We start from the raw sequence: 17,350 nt of genomic DNA on the forward strand, positions 1-17,350 counted from the left end.
AATTATTTCTTAAGGAACTGAATTATCCAGGTTCGGACTAGCAATCTCAAACTAAATTATCAAGGATCAGATTAGCAATCTCGAACTCCGTGTGAGGAACAGCTTCTCACCCGTGGGAGGAATCAACTATTAAATGCGCTTCTGTTGTCCAACGGAGTCTTAATTACTCGTCCAATCCCATCTATTTTAAATTATTTATCTCTTAATTTATTTATCTCTGCGGATTATATTAAATGTAATTGATCAACTCTATGTTCTTTTAACTATTTCAAATCCTGCTAGGATCTGATTGCGAGCTGGTATTCGTCTGGCTCTCCTCTCTTGCTCGAACACCTACTGAAAGAGAAAATGAAATCTCTCATTTCTTCTCAAAAATATTTGCAGCTAGGTATTTTGTGCCATGACATATTTCAGCTATCTTTGACATAATCGTCCGATTAGCTCTCTCGACTATACCCCGTGATTGTGGGTGATAGACTGCTCCGTGTGCATGTGTAATTCCTAGGTGTCTTTCCACCTCTTGTAAGTGTTTGTTTGCAAAGTGTGTGCCGTGGTCAGACCCTATTCTCCTTGGAACTTCATATCTCGGGATGAGTTCCTTCTTCGGCCATTTTAAGACTGTCTTTGAGTCTTCTTTCTTGCAGGGGATCGCTTCCACCCATCTGGTGTATCTGTCGATCATCACGAGTAGGTATCTGAAACCTCTCTTCCTGTTTTCTGCACCCATATCGGTGTAGTCGATGCATATTTCTTTGAATGGAGCATCTGGCACTAGGAACTCTCCTTGTGGACATCTGTATGGTCTTTTCATACTAAAATCATTGCAGGTGGGACATTCATGGTGATAGAGTTTCACCATCTCAGTCATATAGGATGCCACCAGAGGATGGAAACTTCCTCCTCTGTTCTTTTGGGATTCACGTGAGAGGGACCATGTGCCTGTCTGATGAGTCCTTGACACATCCTTGCAGGTGCCACTATGCGTCCATCGTGTGATCTCCAGAGTCCTTTCTTTTGGACGGCTCCATTGTGTCCCACTGATTCTGCTCTGCTCTGCTTCTTTCTGCATGAGCTTGATGTCTTCTATTCCGAGTTTTGGGAGTTCCGGTGCGGCTATGTCTGTCCTTTGTTTCACATAGCCTGCTTCCTTCTTTGCTGCGAGGTCAGCGGCTTCGTTGCCTTCTGCCACTTTTGTCTTTGTGGTCTGGTGTCCTTTACACTTCATCACTGCTACGTGTCGTGGTAGCAGGATGGCTCTCAGTAATTGCTTCAATTGACTTTTGTACTTTTGTCAATGCCACTACTTCTGCTAGCTGTGCAGATGCTGGCTGTGCGATGATTTCCGCAGAAATGGTTGAATGTCTTTTCTCTTGTTGCTGCACGACTGAGTATGCGGCAATATTTCCATCTTCACATTAAGTCCATCGGCCATGTCGTTTGGCTCGTATGAGACTGTGATATTTAGCTGTTGTAAGACTTTTGAAATCTTATCTTGTCATCGAGAATGCACTTGAGGTCAACTTAGGCAAGAACTCCATGTTCTGTGTTGACCTTGAGCTCAAGACACATCACAACATGAGCAGTTTTCTCAATTGCTCTTTTCAGGACTGCCAAGTGTCTTGTGCAACCTGTTTTGACCTTTTTCGATGTGGTCTAACTTCGAGCTGTCGTACATCAGGTCTCTCTCCTCCCTCCTTTTTCTGAAACAAAACAGCGGACACTATCCCGCTTGATTCAGAAACATCAAGGTGGAAGGGCCTGTTGTGGTCAGGTGTAGACAGCTTTGAGGCTTAGCCAACTTCTTGTTTGGTCTCTGCGAATGCCTCTTCTGCATCATTTGTCCATGTGAGCAGAGCTTTCATGTTTCGGCTTCCTGCTTCAGTTATGTCTCTGAATGGCTGTGTGAGAGACGTGAAGTCAGGAACGTAGTGTCGACTGTAGCCTGTTAGGCCCAGGAATGACAGCATCTCTTGTACTGTCTTTGGTTTAGCTGCACTCAAAATGGCCGACCTCTGTCCCGCAGACAGAGCGCACAAGTCTCCTGAGATCAGTTGTCCCAGGAATGACACTGCATTTTTGCAATCTGAGTCTTGATTGAAGTTGGCTCGACATTTTCCGAGAATGGGTACTGACTGGCTTTATATAAGGAAATGTAAATGTAGAAGGAAAAATAAAATTTCAGATTAAAATTTATCCAAAAAATTAAAAATTAATTTTTTTGAATAAATTTAAAAATAAAATAACTGGCAATAAAGAGAAAATCAATTGCTGTAATAAACTGGCAATACTTAAATCAAAAAGAATAATGCATCAGTGGTTTACCACTGTCCTCTTTCACTATTCAACACGATGGTGCCAATAAGGTTAATCCCTAGGGCACTCCATGGGGGGTGGGGGGGGTTCAACCACTAGGTGTCAAACCTGATGGTGAATGGCTTTCACTGGGAAAGACGTGTATTCTAAACACTTGTGACCCACATGTGGTCTTGCAGGGGAAAAAAAATGGTTATTTTATAACCCTTTGTCTGTGTCCTCTGATCTCCTTTTTCCTCTCTTCTCTCAAAAAGGTTTAACTACTTATTCATCAGGGGCTCAAAATGGTATAAGTGGGATTCTATTCTACCCTTATCCTGTCTTCCCTATGCTTGTCTCTTCTAATTATGGAATATATATATATTTACAGTATTTACAACAATAGCACGCTGTACTGCATAGAAAACTGTCCCAAACGGTCCCAAGGTAGGTGGGGCTCTTGCTCTCTTCACTCTACAGACCTGTTTGTAACAACTGGTTTATCACGGTAACTTATTTATCTTATTTCTTACAATAGCCCATATCAATTCTTGCGCCAGTCTTCGCTGGGGGACTTGAACCCTCCACGCTGCTAATCAGTCGCGTCGCGGAACGATTTATCTATTGTGGACTACTGGACGTTAAATTCAATGTGCGTCCCTAAAGAGTCTAAGGCGGAAATGTTTGTAGCGGACAATAGATTATGGCGAATAGCTTCTACGTAACGCTCACTAACTCCTCACTGTGGGGAGTTTAAATTAATAAACTCCGGCAGGCCGCTCTCACGGACTTCAACTCTTTAGGAACAATGCGGCACTATCTTCGCGTAACCAGTCTCGTTCAATATGCTCGTGCGACTTACAACAGATATACACACATTTAACAGTACAACACAAAACAAAACAAACATAAAAACACTAAATGAGCATCATCTTCACCACGGACCTAGCTTAGTCCTTATTCTATGTCGTGTTTTCACGCTAAATGTTTTAGCCTGGTTCAACAAGCTCCGCACCAATCCACACGCTAAAGTGTATATATTAAGCTATGCAGGATTCGATAAAACAGGTTCCAAGCTTACCGATAATGAGTTGGCCATCGTGTGGAAAGGCGTGGATCTAGCGGGCCCAGTTCCTCAGCCACGAGGCCACAGCAGATCACGTCAGGGTCACCAAATTGTAAGATTCGTGTTCAAAGCTCCGGGTCCCGTGGCCGCAGGAAATTCAGGATTCGAGTTAAAGTTTAACAATATTTAATGGCAAAGATAATACTCATGTAGCGTTCACGATCGTGGGGCCAGAAAGGAAGAACTCTCCACAGACGGAGTGCAGCTCCCAAGGAGCCACAGACCGGGGCTGTCTCGAGTCTCCAGACCAGTAGAACCATGTCCCCAGAACAAATGCTCGGTCGTTAGTATGGTCATGCAAATGAATTCACACCTAAAGGTTAGTTCCATTGGTCAGTTCAAAGGATGCCGCAGTTCTACTCGCTACGCCAATTACTAAACAGGCGAGGTCAAAGCTCACTCTTCCGGTCAAGGACAGGAAGTTCCCCTTCACAATAAAACCCTATTATCCTGCCTTCCGAATAAAAGCAACACATTAGGTTTCAATCGGCATCCATTTTAACTATTGTCTAAACAATAAAACATTCATTCATTCTCATGCATCATAGTTAATCATTACACCTACTAACAGTTATGGTTGGGGTCAAACTGTGCAAGCTGGATCTTTGGGAGAAATACTGCATTAGACCACAGTGTGACACCCGAGCCATTGGAGTTCCACCTCAGACATGACACACTCACCGACAGGGCGTGTAAGCTTGCCTACTTGCCTACTAGCTTGCCTTTACCGACTGCCATCACAGCTCTACCTCTGCCAAAGGTTCAAAGGGAGGCGAGCATAGGGGTGTCCAGTACCACAGACAAGTCCCATGGAGGAGCCTTCAGGGGGCTCGGGGGGGAACGCAGTCGCTGAGACGGGCAGATGGCACTCTGACATTCAGAATAGTCCTTCCGACTGGTTCTGTGGAAGGTGTGGCGAGATCTTGAATCTCAAAATACATCTTCATTCCGTCATCCTTACCTTTCTTCAGCTCTTCAATGAGAGGCCAACGCTCACTCTCTGGCACCATTTGCTCCTCAGTCTCCCTGAAGCTACCCGACTCTGACATCATAAGCTATATTTCTTAAAATGATTTAGTCAATAGAAAAAAACCTTTTAGCAGTTATCAAAAGTTGATGTGGCCGTACTTGACCATGAGGTGGATCACGTGCCGACGTGCTGGGGCATGTAGCGTAGCAGCAGCCGTGGCGAGGGCCCTCCGTCACAGCTTTTACTTGTAATTCATATTAGTTCACACAAACACTTCATCATTCTGATGCAAAGCTTTTGGCCCCTGAGCCAAAAGGTTTGCCCACCCCTAAACGGTCCATCGTATGAGACGGTTATGTGTGAAACAGCTGGAAATGTCCCGTTTCCTATGAGACAGAAGAGATATACATTAAAACTGCAGAGGATGAGCAGTGAACACAAACCAGGCCATAACCCAAACATGGGCGGAATATACTCAACATTATTTAAACGAACACGCCCCTTTCTAGATACTATTTGTGGACAGCGTACGTCACGTGCTCCCACATCCCAGACACGGTTTACTGTGCATGCACGTTCTACAATTATGTCCCTAGAGCGTCTATTCATAAAAAATGCTTTGAAGACATCCCCTCCATTAAGAAATAGTGTCGGATTTGTGTTTCTGTTAATTTTGTTTTAATTGATTTCTATTTGTGTATTTTTGACTTTTAATGTTATGTTCTTGCAGTAAAGTTGTTACAAATACTTACATTTTCTTTAAGCTGATCTTACAATATTGTGTACTTATTAGAGCTGAAATTGCCTGGAGAAGAGTTGACAAACATCTAGAAAGCCAAACATCTGAGTGTGTGTGTGTGTGTGTGTGTCTGATGGTCCTTGTGTCACAACTGTGTGTTCACCTGACCTACTTCACACTTGCTGGGGACTTAAAGAGAGTGCTGCGAAGAATTTGGTGCAATTCAGACATGAATAAACTTTACAGAAACCTCCCGGAAGCGGGGGGCGTGGCTTCAGGCTCGAACGCTACACTCTTGCCTATTTTTTTACAAACCAGGAACCTTTACTGCCTTTAAGGGACTTTTCTTTCACACAGACATACGCAAAAATGGCCCGAGACAGAACTCTATTGCAAATTATTTATAATTGCAAAATGTTGTGTAACAAACTGTTTTGATAAATACAAGCATTTGACAAACCCTCATCTAAAAAAAAAAAAAAGGTTGACTTTCCATCACAGCCACAAAACACAAAATTATAATAATAAAAAACAACTCCCAGGCCTTGATGTTTATACATTTGCATATTTCAAAATATTGAACAGTTACATTTCTGTTATAAAATAAAAAAGGATAACTTAAAGAAAACAGCTTTACACTTAGTCTTTTCCCCCTCGATCGAGCTGCTATGTACAAATACACTCGTTTGCGTCGCTGCACGATTTCCGCTCTCACTCGAAGTGGAGTGTCTCGTAATGTTAAAGCACATTTAAAAAAAAAAAAGGAAAATAAGTGCCAAAAGTCGGTGCCGCGTGAAGAGAGCGGCGCACCCAAATTGTTCCTCCGATAACTTAGTGTCTTTCCTTATGAAACCGAGACAAGAAATCAATGTCACATTCTAGTAGATCCTTTTGAAAAATCATTCGTGAGCCGTTTAAATCTACAGGTGGAAAAACTGGAGACTTCCTCAGTCAAAGTGAAATCGATGGCCGCCGGAGAAACTGTGCGGAGCTTTGTGTCGAAGAGCTGCGAGTCTTATTGTGAGAAAAAGGCAAAAGGGGTACCAGCTGAATAGAAATGAGAACATTATTGAATGAAATTGTTCTGTTCCCAGCCATATATACAGAGAGAAAGGGCTCTCTTTCATTCACGCCGACTAAAGAAAAAACATCTCTAATAATAGAATAATTAATTCGGTCTTCCCTCACGTTGTCTAAATGCCGTAATTCAGTAACGACTGTGTTGCAGTGTGACCCGACACAGCTGAGCTGTAGTGCACGACGTGTTCTTTCAGCTTTCTTAAGTTTTATTTACCGGTACGTTCTTTTTTTTTCTTCCCAACGGGCCAAAATCCGAGATTTTAATCAAGGAGTCTCCACTAGATGTGTTATCTGAGGTCGTAGCATCCTCACCTGGTATTAATAAGCGCTCTTGTTATTGAAAGTTCTGCCATCGTTATGAGAAGATCTTCAATTGCGTAATAAGTACACAACCCCGCATGTCTCGGGTCAAAGAAATGCCCTGCAGCTCCACGGTGGCCTTTACGGCCCGGCTGTGATCGGACCGCAATGCTGGGGAGGCCAGACCACATCCAAAATCAGGTCCGCTGGAGCCAATAGTGGCCCAAAAAATGCAATGTGTTGTGCATGCACTTTAGGGCCGTCATCGAATATTCTAATTTTGAATACGTATATTCGAAGAGTGGCTCGGCCACAGAGCGAGAGAGAGAGAGCCGCCCTGTCCCAACAGCAAGCGCTACGTTGCGTCATGTAAACAAGCCACCTGGTTTTGTACTTAATCTTCCCAAATTTGTACTTTTTAAAACAGAAAACACACATTTTATATTGTGAGATTTTCCGTCTACTGACACACAATATAGCAAACAGCAAAAATCTCCCTCCAGCTGCTCATTTCAACCTCACCCATCAGCTGTTCCTCGTCAAAGCAAGCAACAGGAATAAATAGAACCGAGGTTGGGAAGTCCTTCGAGGCCGAGTGTAAGAGCCCTAATGCATTTACGCCTAGCGTTGCCTTGTTCTTTATTAAAAGGTTTGGATCACTCATTTTCAATGTGAGAATCAACATTTTGGAATATGGCACGGACCTCACGGTGAGTGCACGTAAACGCAGACTAAAAGCTCCCAGTGCTCGAGCTGCAACTCTACGAACAACGACAACAACAACAACAACAACCTCCGTCAGCCCCGCGAAAGATGAAGCGGACATCGTGACATTATGGAGCGGATGCAGGCGAACACGAGTGCCGTCTAGAGTGCGATCCGAAGGAACCGGTCCAGTAGTGGGGGAGGAGGCGAGGCCGTAGTGCAGTCGGTCTGTGCCAGGATATATATGGTCGTTATTATTATAATTTAATTTAGTTCTACAGTCTGCTCTTCTCTCACACACTTACACACACACACCTTCCTGCTAAGAGTCTTTGAGCATGTTGATGCGGGCGAAGATCTTGAGCGCCGGTCCCAGTTTAATGTTCATGGTGCTCATGAGGTGGTCCTCCTTCAACAGCAGCAAGGCCTGTCCGTCGATCTCCTGGGAGCGAAACTCGTCCGCGATCTCTTGACAACCTGCGCGAACAGCAGAGGAAGAAGTTACTTTTTGTATTGCTGCTCAATTAAGACCGTTTGTTTACATCCGAGAATAATAAAGCATTGTTGATTATTTTCTTAATTGTCTTCCCCCCCACCCCCCCTCCCTTGCACAAAATAATCAAAAAATAACCGATAAGCGTATCAATGAGAGTATTGGTATCTATAAACAGTAAAAAAAAACTCTGACCTGGCAGCGAGCGGATGAAGTCGTAAACCTCTTCCACGTTCCACTTGGTGGGGTCGTTGGGTAAGAAGCGCCGACAGGGTGACGGCGCGTCTCGAACGGCACACACAACGTCCTGGTCGGAGGCCCTGCTCGGATGCCGGTGGACGGGAACCTGAGCCGGGGACGGGGCGGGGGGCAGGGGCCCCGAGCTGGCCGCCGACAGGGGAGACGGCGGCTCCTCGTAGCTGGACATGTCCGAACACGGGCTGGACTCCTCCTGACTGGGCTGCGAGGGGTGCGGCGAAGACACGGAGCCGCCCTGGGCCGGCTGCGGCGAGGGGGGCAGCTTCTGAGGAGCGAGATAGCGGAGCGTGACGTGAGAATGAACGGCTCATCAGTGAAACGCCGCCGGGACGTCGTGTCGAAAGATTAATTGGGGGGGGGGGGGGGGGGGGGGATAAGTAAGATTTATAATGTACGATCGCTTCAAATGAGTCTCATACATCTGCAGAGATTGGATAGGGATGTTTGATCAACACCAGTGACAATTACTTTGCCGGATGCTGAACCCTCTGGATTATAAAACTCACTTCTTGGTTCAAACATGAAACCAAAGCCCCCCCCCCTTCAACCCCGAGGCGTTGCATAACTCAAAAGATCTTGGCTACAAAACCGGAAAAAGATTGTTCTCCAGCCAGTATCATTATTCAGCGTCATTTAAACTGCCCGACTCTGTTGTAAAACTGTTACTTTATTGTGTCATTACACATTTCAGTATTTCAAAAGGGAGGGGGGGGGGGTCACAGGATGTCGTGAAGTACCACGTCAGACAAGTGGCTCAGGGACACCACAAATCCAGATGCTTTAAATGTCGGCAGAATAAAGTACTCAACGTTTAAAGAAAGAAAGGAGGAGATAATTGGGCGTCGACACAAATGAGGTTCATTAAAAAGCACGAGGCATGAAAAGTGCATTGGAAGCAGCATTCGATGGGAGGTAAAGTGTTGATGAGGAAGCTTTACAACAGTGAAGGAGTGAGAGTGTGTGTGTGTGTGTGTGTGTACCTGCTTCTTCGCCTCTACACTGGAGCGACCCGGAGATCTTCGACGCCAGCGGTTCGTGGGTTTACTCCTCTCCGGGCGGAAGAGGCCGATCCGCTTCGTGCAGCCGACGTTGTACCTGTCGACACGAATCCACGATTTAGAGCTTTCCTCTTTTTTTTGCGTACCAAAGTCGTTTCAATGTGAAGAAAAAAACACAAATCCCCCTTCCCCCCCCAAAAAAAAAGGGTGACTTACCTCTTCGCACACACCATGGAGCAGAACCTTTTGGAGCCTTTGAATGTGTAGGCGAAGTCGACCCAGCCACAGTATTCACACGTCAGCTTGGGTTCTTGCTCTTTTTCTGGAGCACGAGAGAAAGAAAGACAACGTTTTAGCATTCCGAGTTAAAAAGCCAGAGAGGAGCTCCTTCATTTAGCAGGTTGGTTTTGGGACGACATGCAGAGGTTTAGTGATTTGGTGTAAGATGTAGAACCCTGTAATTGTATGATCACAGGTCTCATCAGGTCTGTATCTGACAACAACACCGGTTTCTTTGTAGCAGTAACTGTGTGCGTCATTATGTTGTTGTGTTCACCTTCATAAGACATATTTCACAAGTCTCGGAAACCGGTCTCGGCACGAGTTTCATACACAACCGAGCGCTGATATGTAATCCTCGTGCGTCTCACCTGGCAGGTTCATGTCCTCGGGCTCAGAGTCGCTGTTGGCTGCGTTGCTGACGGGGGTTTTGTCGGGGTCTGAGGAGAGCTGGTGATCCAGCTTCTTCGGGCTGTCCATCAGAATCGGCAGACGCTCCACCTGGTGACCGGAAGAAGAGATTTAGAAAATCTACCGAAAAATGAACCGGTGGCAGCAAAGCTCCAGGAGGAAGAAACAAAGTAATTTAAACGACTTCACAACATCTCTGTGCAGAGACTTCCATGTGTGAACCCAGACGACTCGAACCACAGTGTCGGAACCAAATAATAATCCATCTCCTCGATACGCAGACACAAAGAGATTAATAGCCATAAAATAACCATTTTTATAATAAGCCTTTATAATTAAATAACAACTGGAGGCAATGTTGGCAAAGGAGGAAATCTGATTCCAATAGTGCTGAAACAATTGGTTAAGCAGCAGAAAATGTATCTGCAACAATTGTGATAATCGAGTCATTAAATCAAGGAACAAATGGGGGGGGGAATGTTTTTAGCTTCTAAAATGTGAACACGCTCTGCTTTGCTGTGTTTAATATCATTTCAAATTAAATGTGGAAAAGGTTTTTGGACTGTTAGTCTGACAAAATGGGTAATTAAAGAATAAACACGTAATCCATTTATAGAATATATAAACACCAACAAGCAATACGACGTTAACTACCCCATTAGTCATTAACCACAGTTTAAAGTACCATATCAATGTCTTTGTAATGTAGATACCTATATAGAGTACATTTAGATACTGTACTTAGCAGTTACAACACATGGCCAATAGGGGGCAGTGAGCCCTCGAGCTCGTGACACTCGGTTGCACTTTGTGTTTGATTATAATAAAGATATGGACGATACACACCAGATAAACAAGGTGACAGATTAAAGAAGGGATTTATTTTTATTTTAAGCGAGGTGACAGATTAAAGAAGGGATTTATTTTAATTTTTAAGCCTCGAGATGAGTGAGAGTCTGGACCTCCTCCACCCATCTGCATCCTCCAACCTTTCTAAAAACCTAATGACCGAATCACTCCGCAGCTGTGAGCCGTCGGTAGTAGCGGAGGGATCTGTGTTCCCTGCAGGGGCGAGCACACTGGAGAGCGCGCGGTTGTTTATCGCGTCTCTCTCCGCGCGTGCGCACACACACACACACACACACTCACACACACGGGGAACGGCTCGGCTCCCTCCTGGATGACGAAGCCTTCGATGACGTGCGTGAGGACCTGGGGCTTGACGATGGCCTGCGGCGGTTTGCTGTCCCCGTTCTGCGGCGCGCTGCCGGTCACGGTGGGCGCCTCGCTCTCGGTCCCCGGGGTCATGGCCGGAGCCAGGGTCCCGGGCGCGGCGCTCGCCCTCTTAGCGGAGACCCCGGTGCCCGCTGTGAACCGAGAAGTGAGAACACAACGGCATCGGTCAAGTCAGTCGAATGGTCGATCGATTAGTCATTGCTTTTGTGATATTTCATAGGCGATTAATCTCGGAAACAAATCAGCAGCTTTGATTAAGATGAATTTTCAGATTCAAACTTTGAATGAAAAAAAAAAAAAAAAAAAACAATTCCTCAAATGTTACTGCTTGTCATTTGTGATGGTGAACTGAATATTTGTGGACATAAATTAGACAAAACGACACATTCTAAAGACACCGCCTTGAGCTCGAAGGATCCGTAATCATAATACATTTTAGAGGTCAAAATAAACAATATTAAAACCAATAAGAAGAATAGTTAACAATGAAATGAATCATTCCTTGCGGTCCTTAATCAAATCAATGCAGAACTTAAATGACGGTAAATCCACCTGAACTCGGGCACACCCACTTTATTTTAAGTAGATTAACGTCAAACTTTGCATGTCTTTCAACTTCTGAGGAATAACATATAGACAGACACACCGCACAGGCATCACGTCCAGTCGGATGCACCTGCCTGCTGCGGGTCTCGATGGCCTCACTGGTCTAATAAAAGCAGATCGATAACAAGCAGCAGATCCACGACGCGTCACGGATCACGAAAGTAAACACGTAACGTGAATGAGATCTCTTACCGACTTCCGCTGTGTTCGCAGAGAAAACATGCACTTTGTTGTTGTTGTTGTGATGATGATTCGCCTCACACACACACACACACACACCGACCTGCAGCAGCTGCTGTTTGAGGTTGTATCTGAGCTGCAGCGCCGCTAGAGATAAGCTTTCAGACCCGGGTCCGCCTCCCTGGTTCCTCCCACGAGAGGAGAACAGGGTCTCCAGGTTCTGGCTTGTAATTCAGTCCCAGCGACTCACCAGTACAACCAATTCAACTAGAATGCATTTAAAGCCACACACACACACACACGTTGTCAGCAGAGACTAAAAGCTGTAGTAATGAGGAACGGAGTCCATTTACCAAAGCACTGGACTAAAGGACAGTTTGAGGCACAGATTCAGATTAATACTACATAACATAAATGAACATTATGTAATATTATAGAATATCAGATGGCTATCTTGCACATTTACAATTATATCTTAGTGGAATTAGTTCCACCAGTTTTTACCCATTTTTGCATCAATAATTCAATCCAATAATATATAATACACATCACACTGAAATGTGCCACTCTGCATCGTAAGAAATACAATCCAGGAAGTCCAGTTTGATAACAGACCGATGAGTTTGACGCATGGATTATTAAGGGAGCTGCATCCTTGTGGCCACTGGCACAAGTTACCTGCTTGGTGCCCACAAAATATTGACCACCACGATAAAAGTGACCTCTTGACAGGACACCTTGAACTACAAACGATGCCAATTATGACTCTGTAGGATGCATTGAATATCTGCATAGTGAGCTGTGTAATGCTTTTGTCGTGAGGTAAACGGCAGCAATATTCCCTTTCTTTCAAATTAATAAAAGGGGCTGTGTTTCTGCTAATTAATGTTCGTCTGAGCACATCCTAAAACCTCCAAATATCCAGAAAAGATTCCGAGGACATGACGTCACAGCCCTCAATGCACGAGTGGGCTGCGGCCTGTATTGTGGTCCATTGAGTAATGGCCGCTCCTCTAAATGACCATTTAAATATACTTGAAAGAGAAGCGACGGCGTGTCTGAATATCTTTTCAAAGGCCGAGTCGTGAAACTCAGAGAAGATAGTCTTTGAAGCTGGAATCCCCGAATGCTCAATAAGCCCAAAACAGCTTTTGTTAAATTTTCCGAAAGTAAAAAAAAAAAAAAAAAAAAAAAAAAAAACTTTAGACCCATCGTCATCATCTCCTGCAGCCAGAGGATCACAGACATAGTTTCCTTCTCTGGTGGTTGGTGAGCATCACACCCAACTCGCTGCCCATGAAGCAGCAATTTGTGGTCCACACAATGTTTCACTTGACAAGAAACACATGAGCATTAGCCTCATTTCCAACCATTTAGGAGACTTATCGCCATAGAAACTGACCTTGAGAAAATACACACCCAAATAATTTGAGTGGAGCGTCCGACTTATCACAACCTACTCAAATCACCTGGCCGACCAAATGTGCACAGTCAGTAGAAAATACTGACGGATATTAATTCTGGGATTTTCTCTGGATTATACGTTTAAAAAAAAAAAAAAAAAATCACTTTAGAGTCAACCAACATTTAAAAACAGCTTGTCCAAACTTCAGAAACGCTGATTCTTCCGAGCCGCCATCGCAAAAGCATGCATCACACATTGACCTCATCCCCACAAACAGCATGTCTTTACAATGACGGACCAGTTTATCTTTAATCTGAGCTGTGCAATAAATCACCTCTTTGTGACACTTCTACTGCATTGTGGGTGTTGGCCTCGCGACCCTCTTACTGCACACAAACGCAGGGTGCCAGTGTTGCGCCTAAAGTGTCTCCCAAATAAAACATTCGCAGGCAACAAAATAACAATAAAGTTCCAGAAGTGAGAGCGTTTGTGTTACCGCTCATGTTCGGGGCTTTTGTTGTGCGTTTTAAAATGTTCAGTGCGCAACGAAGCAGCGAGTGAATTATGGGTATCAGGTGAGCTCCTTGGCCTCAACTCAGGAGAAAAACAACAAACTGAGCAATAAGAGACAGAGAGCGGTGGAACTAGATGCGCTGCAGACACAACACGTTCTGAATTACAAGTAATCACCAGCATTGATTTTCCTCCACCTCCACCGAACGGCTTCTAATAGTCGGCCAACCCGAGGAGAGCAGAGTGCACGCTCTTGTTTTGTTTAACCGCTGCTTCTCATCCCGGCGACTCGTTTAAAAGTGTGCCTTCGAGAAAAAAAACGTTCGAGAACTCTAATTTAGCAGCCGAGGAAATCAATGCCGAGCCATTCGTTACCTTGTGGCTGAACAGCTGGTGCGGCTGGAGTGACCTTGGGCTGCTCGACGGGCTTGGCGGGTTGCAATGGCGAAGGCGCAGGTTGTTGCTGCTGCTGTTGCTGCTGTTGTTGTTGTTGCTGCTGCTGTTGCTGCTGCTGCTGCTGTTGTTGTTGTTGCTGCTGTTGTAACTGTTGCTGTAACTGTTGCTGTAGATGCTGCTGTTGTATCTGCTGCAGTTGTAGCTGCTGCTGTTGTAGCCTCTGTTGCTGCTGTTGCTGTTGTTGCTGTAGCTGCTGTTGCTGTAACTGCTGTTGTAGCTGTTGTTGTTGTTGCTGCTGCTGCTGTTGTTGTTGTGGCTGCTGCTGCTGTTGTTGTTGCGGCTGCGTGGCGGGGGCTGGACACGTCTCCCTGACCACCAGAGATGTCGGCTTATCTTTACTGTCCTGGACCAGTCCTCGGGCGGCCTACGATGTGAGGAGAAGACGAAGGGAGAACATGAGAGATCCGAGACACATCAGGGACTGTTAGTGCTTTTTAATGTCAGTGACTCAAACACTAGAAGACCATTAGGCTTGGAAAATATCACACCAGTGGGAAAATATTACACCAGAAATCCCAAACACAGAAGATTCCTGTGTTTTTTTCCATCTTCTTTCCAACATGTATATACTGTATGTCTTGGAGAGGAGTTTAATTCGGTGGGTGTCGCTGGAACAAAACAAGAAGAATGTGAGCAGTTCAGACGCTAAGTAGGACAGAAAGTCGCGACCCATTAGAAACTAATGGTGGACAAAAACAACGAATCACATTAAATGGTTACTGAGATACCCTCATATACCCATCCTCTAAATATAATGGTGTTCTGTTGAATGAATAATCAACAGTTTTTCCAAGCATTTCCAAATAAAATAAATAAGACTATATGAGTGTACAGCTAAGCTAGCTGCACTGTGTGGCTGAGGAAAAGTCAGGGGATCACCAAAGTGATGCTTGGGGAGGGGGGGGGGGGGGGTCATCCAACCGTCGTTGAGACGTTTTACTCAGGTACCACGAATGTCATGGCATGGAAAAACAAGCCAGGGGATTACCAAAGTAAACCACGATGGTTCATATGGCAACCCACATAGCGAAAGTGGACCAACCGACCATCCCTCTAACCAACACTGCGAGCGTGGCTGAGAGCAAATCCTTTAAAATGCGGCGACGTGATCTTCTAGCGTCGACGTTGTGCTTTCGGAAACACCAAATACTTTCAGGCCGTGTCTGCATAAACTAAATCCAAACAAAAAGGCCTGCGTTTGCACCAACGACCACCTCTGGCCTCATCGGTCATTCAACTGCTCTGTTGTAGCTGAACTCACCGTTGGCTGTATTTGCAGGTTGATGGCAGTGAGCTGGACGGGCTGAGCTTTGGCGTGGTTGAGGCAGGAGTGGATGCCGTGGGGGCTGATGGTGGAGTGGAAGATGGTGGCCTGCTGGCTGGGCATGGAGGGCTGGTGCGGAGCCGGTTTGGGCAGAACGGGGACCGGGTGCTGCGATGGCTGAATGGAGGCGGTCTGCAGCAGCTGGCCCGCGGCCCTCTGGGAAGCTTGACTCTGGTGGACCACAAACTGCTGCTGCTGCTGCTGCTGCTGCTGCTGCTGCTGCTGCTGCTGCTGCTTGTGCTGCTGAACCAGGGAATGGGGCTGGATCTGTGTGTATGCTGCAATACAGGTATGCGACTATTAGAAGACTCCCTCTGCTCATTTATGTTAATGGGGCCACAGGACAGTAAATAAAAGGGAAAGAACTGAAAGTAGAATCTGTGTTTTTCTAGTTCATATCAAGCTTTTATTCTGATAAATACTACTACGATTGGATTCAGGGGGGGGGGTACACATCTGAGTGGGAGATTGCCGGAGTAGCCTGCGGCTAGTCTAACGTAAGGAATGCCTCCAGAACGAACACGCAGAGCCGACTGTCCGGGACACGCTAATGCTGAGTCAGCAGGTCCAAATCTACCAGTGAAACAATGGAGGCCCGACTGACTCGCTCTTCCTGCTGGAACCCAAACAAGGAGAGACACCGCGGGGCAGCTTCTGCTGCATGAGTCATGTGAACGTGGAGGTTTGGTGACGCTGATAAAGCCCCTAACAAATCCAAGCATGGAAGTACATCAAATTTTGACTCAAACCCCCCCCCCTCTCTCTCACTCCACCCACTGTTCCTTTTCACGAAGTTTCGTGTGGGCCGGAGTCCATCTGGTTTACTAAAGTTTCCCTGTGAGGAATCAACCACAGCCTGTGGAACACATAGACGTGTCCATCAGGATCTGCTGAGAAGTTTTTTTTCTTCTTTCTTTTTCACGTGTCGAGAAGAAAACCCGGGTCAGCCGTGTGGCGTACAGACACAATTTATGATATTCAGAGCAGGATGAATGAGAGTCTGAGATGGGTAGAGACATCCTGCGGTGTGATATTCAAAAAGGCGTCAGCCTGCGGGATGGGGATTAAACATTGCAGGTGATAAGAACATCCATCAGCGTAGCTGCTCAGCCGAAAGGCTTCTGTGCGATTAATTTGCATATTAAGATTATTTTTGTTTTTTTTAAACTGTTTCCGTCATGAATAATTTCACGAAGACTGTAAATATTACAAGATAGGAGCCTGGCCCAGGGCCTTATTTTAGTTTAGTTTCAATATATTGTCACGGGCAGTTGCGTTTCTTTCCTTTTCATGACCCGCCTTCTTGACGTCTGGAAACCAATCAGGAGGGCAATCACAGCCATGAGAAAGTGGCACAACTCAAGGACAATAGGGCATGTGAAAGAACTCTGTCAAGGATCTGCCCTGCAGCCAAACCTTCACTCGACGATTCATAAAACGCCAATGAAAAGCACTCACGGGACCTTTTTTTTTTTTTACATTTACAATGTTTATGCGGTCGTAAAACGAGAGAAAAAAAAGGATTTTAAAAACTATCGCGTGAGAGTCAAAAGAATGCTGCAAGAATAGTTTTTGTAATTGAATAGTAAGTAGGACCATTTAATCAAAATGTCACTGAATCCTAAAGCAGCGAGACTTTTCTCTGAACGAGGGAAGGGAGGAATGGGGGGGGGGGGGGGGGGGGGCACACCGGATGCCAGCCGCCCCTGTGAATCCTGATAACTTTCTCAAGCCTCTAACGAGGAACAGAGAGAAGTCTTGGAAGGAGACGAAGACGGGGGAATTCGCTAAAATGCTATTCCCCCACAAGGTCTTGGAATTATGAAGGACTGGAATGACTCAGCCCCGCCCCCCCCCCACCCTCCCACATACAATCATACAATATTCAGTATGTGGCTGTGGCCTCCACGCCTCCAAAGTAATGAATGCGCGTGGATCCTTTACTCCAGCTGCGTGTCGTTGCGCAATGTCCCGCGGTT

At 45.5% G+C, this 17,350-nt stretch overlaps 1 protein-coding gene across 1 annotated transcript in view; it reads right to left on the reverse strand.

Moving 5' to 3' along the window:
• Positions 1–5,594: 5,594 nt before the first annotated feature.
• Positions 5,595–17,350, reverse strand: part of phc2b (polyhomeotic homolog 2b (Drosophila)) — a 28,957-nt gene continuing 17,201 nt past the window's right edge. Inside the window, exons 9-17 of the mRNA XM_034533257.1 lie at positions 15,309–15,649; positions 14,332–14,411; positions 13,967–14,115; positions 10,801–11,018; positions 9,612–9,741; positions 9,178–9,283; positions 8,944–9,058; positions 7,901–8,228; positions 5,595–7,689 (exon numbers count right to left, since the gene is read on the reverse strand). Coding sequence (XP_034389148.1) covers positions 7,535–7,689; positions 7,901–8,228; positions 8,944–9,058; positions 9,178–9,283; positions 9,612–9,741; positions 10,801–11,018; positions 13,967–14,115; positions 14,332–14,411; positions 15,309–15,649 — 1,622 coding nt within the window. The 3' untranslated portion in view covers positions 5,595–7,534. The remainder of the gene's footprint in view (positions 7,690–7,900; positions 8,229–8,943; positions 9,059–9,177; positions 9,284–9,611; positions 9,742–10,800; positions 11,019–13,966; positions 14,116–14,331; positions 14,412–15,308; positions 15,650–17,350) is intronic.

This window comes from Cyclopterus lumpus, chromosome 5, assembly GCF_009769545.1.
Source record: "Cyclopterus lumpus isolate fCycLum1 chromosome 5, fCycLum1.pri, whole genome shotgun sequence".
In the NCBI taxonomy this organism is placed as follows: domain Eukaryota; kingdom Metazoa; phylum Chordata; class Actinopteri; order Perciformes; family Cyclopteridae; genus Cyclopterus; species Cyclopterus lumpus.